This window comes from Cryptococcus neoformans, chromosome 13, assembly GCF_000149245.1.
Source record: "Cryptococcus neoformans var. grubii H99 chromosome 13, complete sequence".
Lineage (NCBI taxonomy): Eukaryota > Fungi > Basidiomycota > Tremellomycetes > Tremellales > Cryptococcaceae > Cryptococcus > Cryptococcus neoformans.
The window spans coordinates 335,001-348,882 of record NC_026757.1 but is presented as its reverse complement, the minus strand read 5'-3'; the positions used below and the strand labels follow the sequence as shown (position 1 = coordinate 348,882).

General features: G+C 48.3%; 6 protein-coding genes and 1 non-coding gene; 4 read left to right on the top strand and 3 right to left on the bottom strand.

Moving 5' to 3' along the window:
- The first annotated feature begins 92 nt into the window (after positions 1-92).
- On the top strand, positions 93-1,218 carry CNAG_06383 (cytoplasmic protein). XM_012198066.1 has 4 exons: positions 93-150; positions 197-751; positions 804-936; positions 1,005-1,218. Exons 1-4 carry the CDS (start codon positions 142-144, stop codon positions 1,076-1,078), a joined length of 771 nt encoding a protein of 256 aa, XP_012053456.1. The 5' UTR covers positions 93-141; the 3' UTR covers positions 1,079-1,218.
- Positions 1,219-1,369: 151 nt separating this feature from the next.
- Positions 1,370-3,886, top strand: CNAG_06382 (beta-transducin repeat containing protein). Its single transcript, XM_012198065.1, has 5 exons — positions 1,370-2,125; positions 2,184-3,174; positions 3,231-3,398; positions 3,467-3,564; positions 3,640-3,886. Exons 1-5 carry the CDS (start codon positions 1,644-1,646, stop codon positions 3,710-3,712), a joined length of 1,812 nt encoding a protein of 603 aa, XP_012053455.1. The 5' UTR covers positions 1,370-1,643; the 3' UTR covers positions 3,713-3,886.
- A 140-nt stretch (positions 3,887-4,026) lies between these two features.
- CNAG_13122 lies at positions 4,027-4,695 on the bottom strand. XR_001046398.1 has 1 exon: positions 4,027-4,695. It is a non-coding gene; the product is annotated as a hypothetical RNA (non-coding RNA).
- CNAG_06381 (hypothetical protein) lies at positions 4,329-8,332 on the top strand. XM_012198064.1 has 6 exons: positions 4,329-4,987; positions 5,125-5,351; positions 5,409-6,157; positions 6,251-6,869; positions 6,925-7,558; positions 7,612-8,332. Exons 2-6 carry the CDS (start codon positions 5,182-5,184, stop codon positions 8,023-8,025), a joined length of 2,586 nt encoding a protein of 861 aa, XP_012053454.1. The 5' UTR covers positions 4,329-4,987; positions 5,125-5,181; the 3' UTR covers positions 8,026-8,332.
- Positions 8,302-10,031, bottom strand: CNAG_06380 (transcription initiation factor TFIIA large subunit). XM_012197922.1 has 7 exons: positions 9,967-10,031; positions 9,764-9,779; positions 9,566-9,667; positions 9,160-9,489; positions 8,931-9,092; positions 8,768-8,859; positions 8,302-8,706 (listed from the first exon to the last, which is right to left on the bottom strand). Coding segments are annotated over exons 1-7 (720 nt in total). The 5' UTR covers positions 9,969-10,031; the 3' UTR covers positions 8,302-8,690.
- Positions 10,032-10,143: 112 nt separating this feature from the next.
- Positions 10,144-13,807, top strand: CNAG_06379 (N-acetyltransferase 10). XM_012198063.1 has 6 exons: positions 10,144-10,319; positions 10,370-10,461; positions 10,522-10,816; positions 10,866-12,440; positions 12,501-12,780; positions 12,844-13,807. Exons 1-6 carry the CDS (start codon positions 10,215-10,217, stop codon positions 13,707-13,709), a joined length of 3,213 nt encoding a protein of 1,070 aa, XP_012053453.1. The 5' UTR covers positions 10,144-10,214; the 3' UTR covers positions 13,710-13,807.
- Positions 13,716-13,882, bottom strand: part of CNAG_06378 (hypothetical protein) — an 881-nt gene continuing 714 nt past the window's right edge. Inside the window, exon 3 of the mRNA XM_012197921.1 lies at positions 13,716-13,882. This exon is cut by the window's right edge and continues 153 nt beyond it.

Genomic DNA, 13,882 nt, shown 5'->3' with positions numbered 1-13,882 from the left:
GTCGGAGTCGCGTCAACAAGCCTCTCATGAACCACCGTGAGAAATGTCGAATTTCATTTGTTTGGGTGGCAACTCGCTCTCTGTCTTGCGTCCGTCCGTCCGTTCTTTGTTTACAATCTAAGTAATTCAAATTTAAAAAGAATGTCTTGGGTATGTTTATCTATACGGGGCGCAGTCGGAAGCTCATAATTTTCAGCTGTTACCATCACTACCAAGCTGGTCGCGAGGTCCTGCGCCTCCCGAAGAACCGGTGAAAGAAAAGGGAGAATCGACTACCAATGACCAAGCAGTCGATGGTGACAGTGGTCTCGATGTTCCGCCACCATTCCCCATGTTGAACTCCCATCAACGCTCCAGACCGCCTCAATCGCTATCAAGTGCCTCTCTAGACCCGCCCAAAAGGGCGCCAGTCCCTGCATTATCCTTTGCCGTCTGCCCACCTTCTCCTACCAAGAGTGTCGAAGAAGAACCCTCAGATCTCAACATCGCCATAATACCGGACAATATCCCAATAGGGGACATGCAACCCCCTCCTAGCACAGTGAAAAAGCCAAATTTTGGCATTCAGCCTGGAGGTGAAGATAAAATGAAGGAAAAGGAAAAGTCTGAGGTCAAGACGAAGAAGAAGAGGGCAAAGGTTGCACTTACACCTGGTCATTCGCCTCTGGACTGGGCTCGATTAACTTCAAGTGGTCAAAACCTTCGTGGTGTTACCTCGTTCCAGCGAGTCACCCTTGCAGAGCTGAAAGAGGTACGGGATTTTCCCTTTCAACTTGATCCTATGAAAGCTGATAACGATATAGCACAATACTCCCGATGACGCATGGTCAGCATTCAATGGGATGGTGTATAATATCACACACTATCTCCCCTTTCATCCTGGAGGTGAAGAAGAACTTATGCGGGTTGCAGGTAGAGACGGAACACGGTTGTTCAGTGAGTTGCGAGAAACCGCTTATCCCAGAATTAAAAACAATATTTGGTGACTGACAACTTTGCAACAGTGTCGACACATTCTTGGGTTAATCTGGATTTCGTGTTAAAGGAGTGCCTGGTCGGCATGCTGGTTAGAAATTAGAGATTCGAGGTACAGAGACAATCATTTTTGACGGATCTTCCAGGGGAGATGGAATGTTTTGAATCTCCACTGTTGGTGAACAACTGGACTTGTAATTGCGTAGTCTTTATTTCATGTCATGTATCATTTTGCAGCTTGCGTCGAGTTTCATATGTTTAATATATCATCACAATGCTCTCATCTCCCAAATGCTCTGCTCCCTGCACATGGCTGTGCAATGGCCAATTAAGACGGCTGCAGCTTGGGCAATGATGACGGATTTGAAGATGAACCAGTGGACGCGCCTCCGCCTTTCGAAAAATCAAAAGACCAACCTAGATCCGGCCCGAAGTTTCTGCCTGAGGAGCATCATCGACTGCCCTTTTTGTTAACTTTTCCACTGTTCATTATTGTCCTCTTCGAGTCGGCCTGTCAAACTGCAGCAGTGGGGTAGCTATCCTCTCAGAACCAGCTACATACTCGCTCAGCCTTCTCCGAAACTGGTAAAAAAAACCGCATCATCTTTGTATACTTCAGCAACTACATTTCCCGAACTTAAACCGAAAAGCCGATTGTACTATCGATCATGCTTTCCATTAAAGGGCAATCTTCTTTAAGCTCCGAAGATCTTTCGTCAGAACCACCTTCCGCACTGCCCCCACGTCTCAAAAGCAAGCAAAATGTGCCACCTTCTTGGTCACCAAATACGACAGCTTCGAATCGCCGAAGGCTGGGAGGGCTCTTTGCTGATTTGGGTGTGCCGACAAGCGGCTCCCCCTTGAAAGCAACTCCAGCTAGAGTGGAGCCCACACCCACTAAATCCGGGCGAAAGTCCGGGATGATGGAGACATTGTCGTCTCCTATAACATCTTTCGCTGACCGGCTTGCCGTACTTTCGATGGTCGCCAGCGGTGAAGTCCATCAGAGCGAATCTCCTGTCAAACAAAAGAGCAAATCAAAGCAGGTCAAGGATGGCAAGGAGCATCTTACAGACAATGAGGGTGTTGCTTGTGAAAGGAAACGAGATATTGAAGAAGGCTTAAAGCTTGAACATTTGCCTGATGACCTGTACGTTTTACATTTCGATCTATCCCTCTTTTTCATCTACTCATGCCTATACCTTCAGTATCTTGGAAGTTCTCCTCCAATTGCCACCAACGCCGCAAGCACTTTCACCAGTGTCTAGTCTATCAAAACACTTCTATAACCTCTCCCGCGCACCTATCTTATGGGCACGAATATTCAGTGCTGCCGGCTATACATCCCAATTGTCCCAGGAGGTACTGGAACGAGGTTTAGGGGTATGGGAGGGGCCCAAGGGACAATGGGACGGATTAACATGGGTCGCGGAAACTCAAGGTACTATTGATGAGATTGAAGAAGAGGTGCCTTCCGAGTACATCCCAGTACACTATCCTACTCTTCATCGTACCGCCTGTACACTTCCTCAACACATTCGATCCCTATTATCAGCTCATCGAGCATCATTTTCAACACTATCGGGTCATACGGAAAGTGTTTACTGCGTTCAGTCAGTGGGGAACTGGCTCATCACAGGTTCAAGAGATCGAAGTATCAAAATATGGATGTTGCCACTTGTCAACAGTGATGAAGAAGCGAGACTTGTTATAACAATACCCAATGCGCATAACGGAAGTATCTTGGGTCTTTTCTTTGAGCTCGATGATAAAGGGAGAGGACTACTGGTTACTTCCTCGTCCGATTGTACCGCTTCCATCTGGTCTCTGGATTTATCGCCCTACTCTCAAAGAAAATCAGTAGCAGTGAGCAAGTTGCAAACCCTTTTGCATCCTTTGGCGGTCCTTGATGTTGCCTTGACACCTTCATCCATCGTTACCGCCTCCAAGGATTGCCATGTCCGTGTCTATTCTCGAAACTCGTTCGAGCTTGTCCATCTACTCGCAGGACATCGCGGTCCAGTAAACTGCGTCACCCCTCGCAAGGTCGATTGGATCAGCCGGGAGAAGGGTGAACAGAGGGAAGAAGTGGTGTCGGCGAGTGGGGATGGGAGCTGGATAGTGTGGGATATAAAAAATGGATGTCAGCTCAGAAAGGGTGCGGATGTTGGGAGAGGTCTGGCTTGCGTTGCATGGGAGGTTCGTACGAGCTTCCGTGAAATCCCCTGAATGGAAATATTAACAACGCGTGATAGGATGATTACATTCTTACGGGAGACAACGAATGCCTTGTCAAGTTGTATAACGCCGAAACATGTAAACTTCTCAAAGTATTCCAAGGACACAGTAATCTTGTAAGAGCTGTAGCCCTGAGGGTAAGAGATGGGATGGCGATTAGTGGCAGCTACGATGAAAGTGTTATGGTGAGATTGGGCCTTTTGTTAAAGGTCTCTGGATGACTGACCAGTGATTCTGTTATGTCACTCGACAGATATGGGACTTGCATACCGGTCATTTAATCAAGCGCCCAACGCTTGAGCATCACTCACTCATTTTTGATCTTGAGATGAGCTGTAAACGATTGATCCTGTGGGTGAAATCATCTATTAAATGATTAAGACTACTGCTAATTACCCATCTACGACCATGATTGTCTTCGTTTAGGGTTGGTCATGGACATTCTGTGCAAGTGTTGACCTGGGGCAAAGGCCTTCCTTATGTAGATTTCTTGGTCTAAGGAGACTCAGAAATATTGTGTTGTACTGTGTATAATAGGGCATCAACCGCATGAAATGTTCAACTACCGACAAGTGTTTCACTTGTAACAGGATGGTTATTCGCAGATACACCACTATAGAGTAGGCGGTTTGGCTAGGTGCTAGATTGACACGATGCACAGTGTACAGTATCATGAAAGCAAGATAAATATATAAATATAAACGTTGTAGTGTGGTAAATTATCCGTAAACGTGGAAGAGATCTTGAAACATTCACCGCGTGGATGAAATTCACAGTTTTAAATTCGCTGCCATCAGAATAATTGCAGGGTGTATTTGTCTGCTAGCACAGTCTTCTCGTTATTCATGTATGGCTATTAGAGTGGCGCAGACGTTTATAATATAGCATAGAGCATGGCAGCTATGTTAAGATGGAGAAGAACTGGTAGGAGGTGGGCTGGATAAGGGAATGCCAGCACCCAGCGCTCACTTCCAGACAGAGATGAAGATGGAACAAAGAGGAAACGGCGAGAAGAAACGAACAACAACAAAGCAAAAAGGGCGCGTTGTTTAATTGTCGCTTGTGTCGATCAACTCCAGTCCACCCTCAAATTCCACCGACAACCGGATCTCCGAAAATGATCATCATGCTTCACATCTCCTTTCCCGACTTTTCAACGTTTTTTTTTTCCTTTGCCTCTTCATCTTCTCAAACATCCTTTGTCTGCGAGGGACGGGCGGTGGATGAAGGATGGCCAGGAGCTGTGCGTTGTTTATGGATGATGGCGAGTGACAATGGAGTATGGAGCGGTATGTGGCGGATGGCCATATCGTGTATTGATTGGGCACAGCACTTGGCACTGGTGACTCTTCTCTTTTTGGCTCTCGACTCCTCCTTCCCGCACGCTAACGCGATAAAGCACAAAAAATGCCTGCTACATCGTACAGCGGGGGAAAGACGAAAGAGGAAGGACACTTTCCACTTACGAAGCGCAGTGAGCGGAGGCAAATGATGTCCGGGAAATAAGCATTGATGAAATCAGAACCTGAGCTAAATAAGGGAGGTAAATATACGTCATACCCTGAAAAGTCCAGGGAGACGGTCGCGTCATTTGAATTTTGCTGCTTATTGCACCGAGTGAGAGATAAATAAAAACAACACCTCACAACCGACGAGAAGCCAACTTCCATCCTCTTTTCTCTCTCTCAGCACCATCGACTGCCTAACCCTGTCTTCAGCTGCAAGAGCGGAGAACGAATGGCCATATTTCCATAGGTGACACGTATCAAACGAGGTGAGTCGCCCTGGAAACACACCTCGGGTAAACGGGGCAGGAAAACTGGTTACTCCCCGCTAGTAGCCCACCCGAAATAGTCCCGAATGCAAGAGTCCAAGCACAGGAGGCGCTGACTTGCAGTCAAATTTTCCTAGCCATTATCATCGACTCATCTCGACACTTCGCCCCTCGCCCATCCATCTTTATTCGCCATGTCGGCCACTAACGCGGACGTCCAATCGTCCACGACCTCATCCTTCGTCGCGGCGCTTGTCGTGGCAGGTATCACGGTCGGAGGTTTCTCCGCGCTCTGGCTCGTTCTCCACGGGAGGAAAGATCTGCAGAGGGTTTTCCAGCCCAGGACAATCCTTCCCCCTGCGAGGTAAGTCTATCTTTGGATCAAAAGTCAGTGAACGGCATTGATTAATTTCGTGTGCAGCAAACGACCTCAACCCCTCCCGTCGGGTATAATAGCGTTTTGGAAAGCGTTGTTCAAAACACCGGACCAGGACATCATTATCTCCAATGGTCCCGATGCCTACTTTTACGTCCGCTACCTCAAGGTCTTTGGTCTTCAAATGCTTATCCCCTACGTAATCCTCACTTGCGCTATCCTTATTCCGGTTTCTGCTGTTTCTCCTAACCAGGGAAACGACGGCCTTAACATATTGACTTTCGGCAACGTTGGTACAACCGATCAGGTCAGGCATGTTGCCCATTTCCTCGTCGCTATCGTCCTGATGAGCTGGACCGTCTACTTGATCTGGAGAGAGTACAATCACTTTGTCGATGTTCGACAAACTTGGTTGACCACTCCGCAGCACTTGTCTCTTGCGCGCGCTAGGACCATTGCCGTCACCAACGTCCCTGACAGTATCAACTCTTCCACTGGCATCAAGGAGCTCGCTGGTGTCGTCTCTCGTGTCGGTGCTGGTAACGGCTCTGGCACCAATCTTCTTGCACTTGCCAACCCCTTCTCTCGTCAGTCTAACGCTACTGAGAACACTGGTGCCGCCGGCGACTCTGAGGGTGGTGTAAGGCGTGTTTGGTTGACTCGCAAGTGCAAGAACGTCGAGAAAATTTGGAAGGAGCGAGATGCCGAGTGTGCCAGGCTCGAAGGTGGTGTTGCCAAGCTCCAGAAGCGCGCTGCTAAGAACGTCCGCAAGGGCAAGACCCCCGAGAAGCAAGGTGAGTTTTTAGAATTCGGATCAATCAACAAAGTGCCTTTATCTTATTCTCATGTCATTTGCTTACGAGAGTGATACTCTTCCCACTTGATAGGTAAATTCGATGCTGAATCTTCTGGTGGTGATCTCATTGACCGCTATGTCCTCCCCAAGAAGCGTCCTTCGTGGAAGCAAGGTCTTCTCGGTCTCATCGGTAAAAAGCAGAATCTCGAGACCTCCCCCGACTACATCCACGAGCACAATGTCAAGCTCGACGAGCTACGTGAAGGTATTGAAGATCTTCCTCAAGGCAACACTGCGTTCATCCGATTCTCTTCTCAGTTCGAGGCTCACGCCTTTGCTAAGCTGGCGAGTAAAACTGACAAGTCCAACGTGCACATCCGTAGCGGTGTCGAACTTGTCCCTGAAGATATTGAATGGTCCAACATCTCTATGAGTCCTTGGGAACGTCATGCCCGAACTATCATCTCTTGGTGCCTCACTGTTGGCTTGATCATTGTCTGGGCCATCCCTGTTGCGTTTGTCGGTATCGTCTCCAACGTTGATACCCTTTGTGCCAACGCCAGCTGGCTGGCTTGGATCTGTGAACTGCCCGCTGCCGCCCTCGGTATTATTAAGGGTGTTCTTCCTCCTGCTTTGCTTGCTGTTCTCTTCATGCTCTTGCCTATCGTTCTCCGTTTGATGGTCAAGATGCAAGGTGAGATCCGAAAGAGGTGAGTTTACATCTATTGTCTCTTGTAGTCGCCTGTTTTGCTGACTCGGATGTAGCGACATTGAGCTCAAACTCTTCAGCCGATTCTGGCTCTTCCAGGTTATTCACGGTTTCCTTATCGTTACTCTTGCTTCCGGTTTGATCAATGCTCTTGGAAATTTGGGCGACACTGCCAATGAAGTCCCCACCTTGCTTGCCACCAAGCTTCCTGGTGCTTCCATCTTCTTCTTGACCTTTATCCTCACCGCCACCTTTTCTGGTGCCGCCAAGACCTACGCTCGTTTGGTTCCTTGGATCATGTACTTGCTCCGTAACGTTTTGGCTGGTGGCACTCCCCGAAAAGTTTACTTGAAGAAGTACAAAATGGACTCCTTCACTTGGTCGACTGCCTTCCCCCCTACCTGTCTTATCATTTGTGTTACCATTGTCTACTCTGTCATCCAGCCGATTATCACCGTTCTCGCCTGGGTCGCCTTTATCCTTCTTTACTGTGCCAACAAGTATGTCATCCATTGGTGTGCTGACCAGCCCGACTCTTCCGAGACTGGCGGTCTGTACTACATCAAGGCTCTCAGGACCGTTTTCGTGTCTCTTTACATCCAAGGTGTCTGTATGGCTGGTTTGTTCTTCCTTTCTACCGATCAAAATGGAAACAGGTCCAAGAGCGGTTTGGGATGCGGTGTCGTCATGGTAAGTGAATAGCTATCTGGTTTTGATTGTAGCAACTGATATGTGTGCTGCAGTGTGTGATGATCGTCTGCATTGCTGTCCTCCAGAGTTACATCGACTGGTTCCGATTCCCCAAGTCTTACCTCGTTTTTGTGCACAACACCCCCTCCGTTCCCCACTCTTCTTCTGTCGAGCCCAAGGTTGGCGGCACCACCGACTCGCCTGATGAAGATGCTATGGCCGGCCCCGAGCACGGCAACACCTCTGGCTTCCACAATCGTGCCTTTGACCACCCCGCCTTGTGGAAGAAACAGCCCGTCATCTGGGTTGCCGCCGACCCACAGGGTCTGGGTGCGTTGGAGGTTGAGCAGATCAACGCCAAGGGTGTGGAGGCAAGTTTGGAGTATGCGGTTATGAATGAGAAGGGAGCGATTGACGTGCAGAGGTCTCCTCCTGATGAGGCTTGGTACGAGGGATTCACCGCGTAAATCGTTCTGAGTTTTTGGTGAATATAATTTATGGGGTAAAGAGAGGAGATGTGAACATACGTTGAGAAGTTATACCTTTTTTGATATTCGACACCAAATAGAAATACTTGTTTTCTTTGTCCATACACGGTCGTACGGAAGTTTATTTCCGAGTCTATATTATTTTATCGCTACTATGAATATGAGCGCTGTTTACGTGAACAAAAATGCTTTCAGAATTGACCGTACAGCTCTCAAAATTTACGGTGAAGAGTTCCCAAATTTATTTTAAGAGATTTCCACTTGTTACAAACGCAATGCATCGTTGACCACGCATTCTGGACCTATTCGGATTTTCTCCGTTATATAAACTAAACTGTGAGACATGACATTAACGTGATGGAGATTTACTGCTTATGTTTTACTTGAGTTGTTAAAGTCGCTGCCTGGCACATGAAAAGCCAAAAGAGTAAGGAAGCCAGGGGAAGGGAAGATGAGAGTATATAGACATTGAGAATACAAAAAGATGTTCTTAAAACATGTGATTTTAGATTTTCCTTCTTTGGAAAATTGTTGAGCTGGTGATAAAAATAAAAGATGAAGGACCACGCTATGTCGTGACAGATAAAACAAGGCAATAGGTTGAAGCGATGGAGACATGTTGGTAGAAGAGGAGGAGGCGAAGATTACCATTCAAATTCGCTGTTCGTGCAAAAAAATGGTAAGCATAGAGCAATGAAACAGTCTGGCAGTCTGCACATACCCATTACATTTGGCGAAAAGATAATCTTTCCCATTAAGATGTATCATTCCGTCTTTGAACACTGTCTTCCACTTGTTCTTTACTCTTTGGACCTGTTTCCACAAAAACGCGCGATCAGCATATATAACTATCCACAGAAGGGAATGATGACACAGCAACATACCTTGTCGTACACACAGAAAACGATATCAACGTCATTTTCGTCCTCACCACCGTCGACATCACCTCTAAGCTCATCATCAGAGTCATCTAGATCGGAATCGATAACATCGTCTCCTGGCAGCAAGCCTGCAGCGTTTGGTTCCGGTTTGTGGCCGTCCTCGGCCTATACCGGACAATCATTGATGTCAGCATCATGAAAAGAGCAAAGATGCGCGGAAACGAAAACACACCGCTCCACCTCTTAACCGCATAACCTCGTCTGGGTCCATCTTCACTCTAATTTCGCCCTGTTGTCCACTCGGCACTTGCACTCCACCATTGACAAACCCATTTGTGCCCACCGCACCTACTCCAGGAGCACCAGGCATGGCGGCACTCGAGCCTTGGACTTGCCCCTGCCGAGGGAATGGGAACATATCCGCCGATTGGGAATTTGAAGGGCCAGCGGGGGGTGAAGAGTGTTCGGGCTTTGATTCAAGAGTTGGTGACGGGGATCTTGAGGATGATCCGGCACGAGCAAAGTCGGCGACTCGTGTTTCGAGCAGCTTAGCTTCCCATTTCTTATTTTCCAGCAAGTCAGCAAACGATTCAGTCGTGGTTCCGTCCCCCCGTGCAATGCGGAACGAAATTACCTACTTGTTGGAGGTGTATCAGAATCTCTTCTTCCATTCCATATTCTTCAAAGTCTACTTTTACACTTGACACAACATCGTCGATGACGGCGCGATATATCTCTGGCTGTATATGTGCAACGGTCGAGCGAGGATAGATAGGGCCAGACGGACACCAATGCAGGTCAGTGCATGCTTATAAGCTGTAAGAGAATAGACTGACGACGATCTTGTTTGACCTTTGCGATAGAACAAGAGAGTGTCAGCATGCAGTCAAATACAGGGCATACGGTATATGGCAATCCATCCTCTATCCCTCATGTCTGCTCCGCCTGCCGGTCCGCTCCCCGACTGTCCGCCGCCTCCACTCTTGCGTCTCTCTCTCGCACTATACTGTGTGGCTCTGCGGCTGGCTCTGGGACATACATGTTACGCTGTGGGTCTCGGCGCTGTGGCAGACGGATATGCGTGTATGATATTGTCAAAGTATGCAGAAAGGGGGAGGCGGGAGGAGGATTGTTGTGGCCTGCTTATATACTCGCGGCTCGGAATAATTCCTTTATTTTTCTTTTTCTTTGTCCCAGAATTTCAGAGCGTCGGCGTTCTCAACAGTGCACTTGTGTATATACAATTTCTCTTCTTTCCGCAGCACATACTCAAAACACCACAAAGCAATGAGGAAGCAGCTCGATCCACGCATCCCAGCGCTTATCAACAATGGTGTCAAGGCGAACCATAGGAGCTTCTTCGTCATGGTGGGCGACAAGGGACGAGACCAGGTATGTTCGGGTCTGCAAACAGCTATGCGATTCAACTGACAGCGATGTAGGTTGTGAATCTGCACTTCCTCTTGTCTCAAGCAAGGGTATCTTCCAGACCGAATGTTTTATGGTGTTATAAGAAGGATTTAGGCTTCACAACGTGAGTCGCAGCTTCTGAAAACCTGCAGCAGATTATTTACTTTCGACCTATTGCCACCAGTCATCGCAAGAAGCGAGAGGCCAAGATCAAGCGTGACGTAAAGCGTGGTATTAGAGATGCCAACGAACAAGACCCATTCGAGCTCTTTGTGACAGTAACAGATATCCGATACACCTACTACAAGGATAGCGCAAAGATTCTCGGTCAAACTTTCGGGATGCTCGTTTTGCAAGATTATGAAGCTATCACACCGAATCTGTTGGCGAGGACCATTGAGACAGTAGAAGGTGGTGGCATCGTTGTGTTGTTATTGAAGACAATGTCAAGTTTGAAGCAGTTGTACGCTATGGCCATGGTGAGCTTTAATGTCCGCATGGTGTGGCAGGATCTGACTTCTCATATAGGACGTTCACGCCCGGTACCGAACAGATGCCCACCAATTTGTCCAACCCCGTTTCAATGAACGATTCATCCTTTCTCTCGGCTCAAACCCGGACTGTCTTGTTCTCGACGATGAACTCAACGTTTTACCTCTTTCCAAGGGCAAGGATATTCAAATAAGCAAGGCCGGCGAAGAAGACGATCGGGGAAGGAAGAGAAAGGCAGAGGAGCTCAAAGAGATGAAGGAAAACTTGGACGGTGTAGACATTGTTGGTTCTCTTGCCAAGTTGGCAAAGACTGTCGATCAGGCCAAGGCTATCCTGACTTTTGTCGAGGCCATCTCCGAGAAAAACCTTTCATCTACTGTCGCCTTGACTGCTGGTCGAGGACGAGGCAAATCTGCGGCTCTCGGTCTCGCCATAGGTGCAGCCCTTGCTCATGACTATTCCAACATCTTTGTCACATCTCCTGACCCGGAAAACCTTAAAACTTTGTTTGAATTCGTCTTCAAAGCCCTCGATGCCTTGGGCTACGAGGAACACATTGATTATGATGTCGTGCAAAGCACGAACCCCGACTTCAAAAAGGCCATTGTGAGGGTCAACATCTTCAGAGGACACCGGCAAACTATCCAATACATCTCCCCCGAAGATTCTCATGTTCTCGGCCAAGCTGAGCTTGTCATCATTGATGAAGCTGCCGCCATCCCTCTCCCCCTTGTTCGTAAACTCATCGGCCCCTATCTCGTGTTTATGGCGTCCACCATCAATGGTTACGAGGGTACTGGCCGTTCATTGTCCATTAAGCTTATTCAGCAACTGCGTGAACAGACAAGACCATCAATTACTAAGGATAGCGAGAATACTGCCGCCAACGCTGTTGGTTCATCTTCCAAGGCTGCTGCTGCTGGTCGATCGGGTGCCGGTCTTGTGCGATCTCTTCGTGAGATCAAGCTTGATGAGCCTATCCGTTACTCCCCCGGAGATAATGTTGAAAAGTGGTTGAACAACCTTCTCTGCCTCGATGCCACCATCGTCTCCAAATCTATCCAAGGTTGCCCTCACCCTTCCAAGTGCGAGCTTTACTATGTCAATCGCGACACTCTCTTCTCTTATCATCCCGCTTCAGAGGTGTTTTTGCAAAGGATGATGGCGCTCTACGTCGCTTCCCACTACAAGAACTCTCCCAACGACTTGCAGATGCTTTCCGATGCTCCCGCTCATCATCTTTTTGTCCTCCTCCCCCCCATCGACGGGAACGATAATACCCTTCCTGACCCACTCGTCGTCCTTCAAGTCGCACTTGAAGGTAATATCAGCCGAGAGGCTATCTTGAAAGAGATGGCTCAGTCGGGTATGCGATCATCCGGAGATATGATCCCCTGGATCATCTCCACTCAGTTCCAGGACAATGACTTTGCCACGCTTTCAGGAGCGAGGGTGGTGAGGATTGCTACGCATCCTGATTATGCCAGAATGGGCTATGGATCAAGGGCGATGGAAGCGTTGGAGAGTTTCTATAACGGGACTTTGTACAGCTTTGACGATGCCCCTGTTGATATGGGCGAGTCATTTGCTGACGCAGCCAAGGTGGGACCTGTAAGTGAAATCTTCCATCCCTTCCCGCAAAGCTGAACGTCCACTGAATGCATTTTTCAGAACGCCAACCTCCAAAATGACACCATTGCCATCCGTGACCCCTCACGTATGCCTCCTCTTCTTCAACGTTTGTCCGAGCGTAAACCCGAGACTTTGGACTACCTTGGTGTCTCCTTCGGCCTTACCCGTGACTTGCTCAAGTTCTGGAAGAAGGGCGGTTTCACACCGTTGTACGCGAGCCAGAAAGAGAATGCGTTGACTGGCGAGTACACATTTGTGATGCTCAAGGTTTTGGCCAGTGCTGGTGGTGGTGGGGAGTGGTTGCGTGCTTTTGCTCAAGGTACGTCGTGTCTTTTACTTCAAGATAAGATACATATGGAGAATGACTGACGGTTATGAACAGACTTTAGACAGCGATTCATGAGCCTTCTCTCATACGAGGCATTCAAAAAATTTGATGCTTCCATCGCCCTCTCCATCCTCGAATCTACTATCCCTCGTAACTCTCCCTCCCCCGCTCCTAAACCTCTCACCAACACCGAGCTCTCTTCGCTCCTCACTCCGTTCGACATCAAACGTCTTGAATCTTACGCTGACAGCATGCTCGACTATCACGTCGTCCTCGACCTTGTCCCTACTATCGCTTCCTTATTCTTCGGCAAGAGGCTTGAAACCAACTTACCGCCTGCCCAGCAGGCCATCCTGCTCGCTCTGGGGTTGCAAAGGAAGAATGTCGAGGCACTGGAGACCGAATTGGGTATCACTTCTACTCAAACCCTTGCACTGTTTGGAAAGATTTTGAGGAAGATGACGAAAACTTTGGAAGACATCCAAAAGGCCTCCATCGCATCTGAACTTCCTGCTGAGCCGACCCTCGCCGGCCGATCAGCCAACGGCTCTAATAAGTTTGTCGCACTGCAGCAAACCATCGAACAAGATCTCGCCGATTCTGCGGTGCAGCTGAACGGCGAAGATGACGATGCGACAAAGAAGGAGCAGAGAGAGTTGTTGGATACTCTCAACATGGAAGAGTTTGCTATTGGTCAGGGGGGTGATTGGACAGAGGCTGAGAAGCAAGTTGAGAGACTTGCATCTGGTAAAGGCGGCGCGAGATTGTCCAGCACGGTCACGGTAAAGGTGGACAAGCCTGTCGACGATGACAAGGCGAAGGCGGAGAAGGGCAAGGACGGGGGTGCCAAGGATGGGAAGAAGAAGAGGAGAGAGAGTGGAGGGGAGAAGAATGGAAAGAAGAAGATGAGGAGGGAGTAAGAGGGTGTTTTTTTGGTTTCATATATAGATTTGTGATTATGGCCGTCGTTTTTTAACTCATGATTGGTTCAGTAAAATGTATGATTTTTGCATGGTTCTAAATGGTATACAATGCTGGGTACTGGATTAAACCGTCGTGGCGCAAAAGAATTTGTCTGTCTAGATTTAGCGTT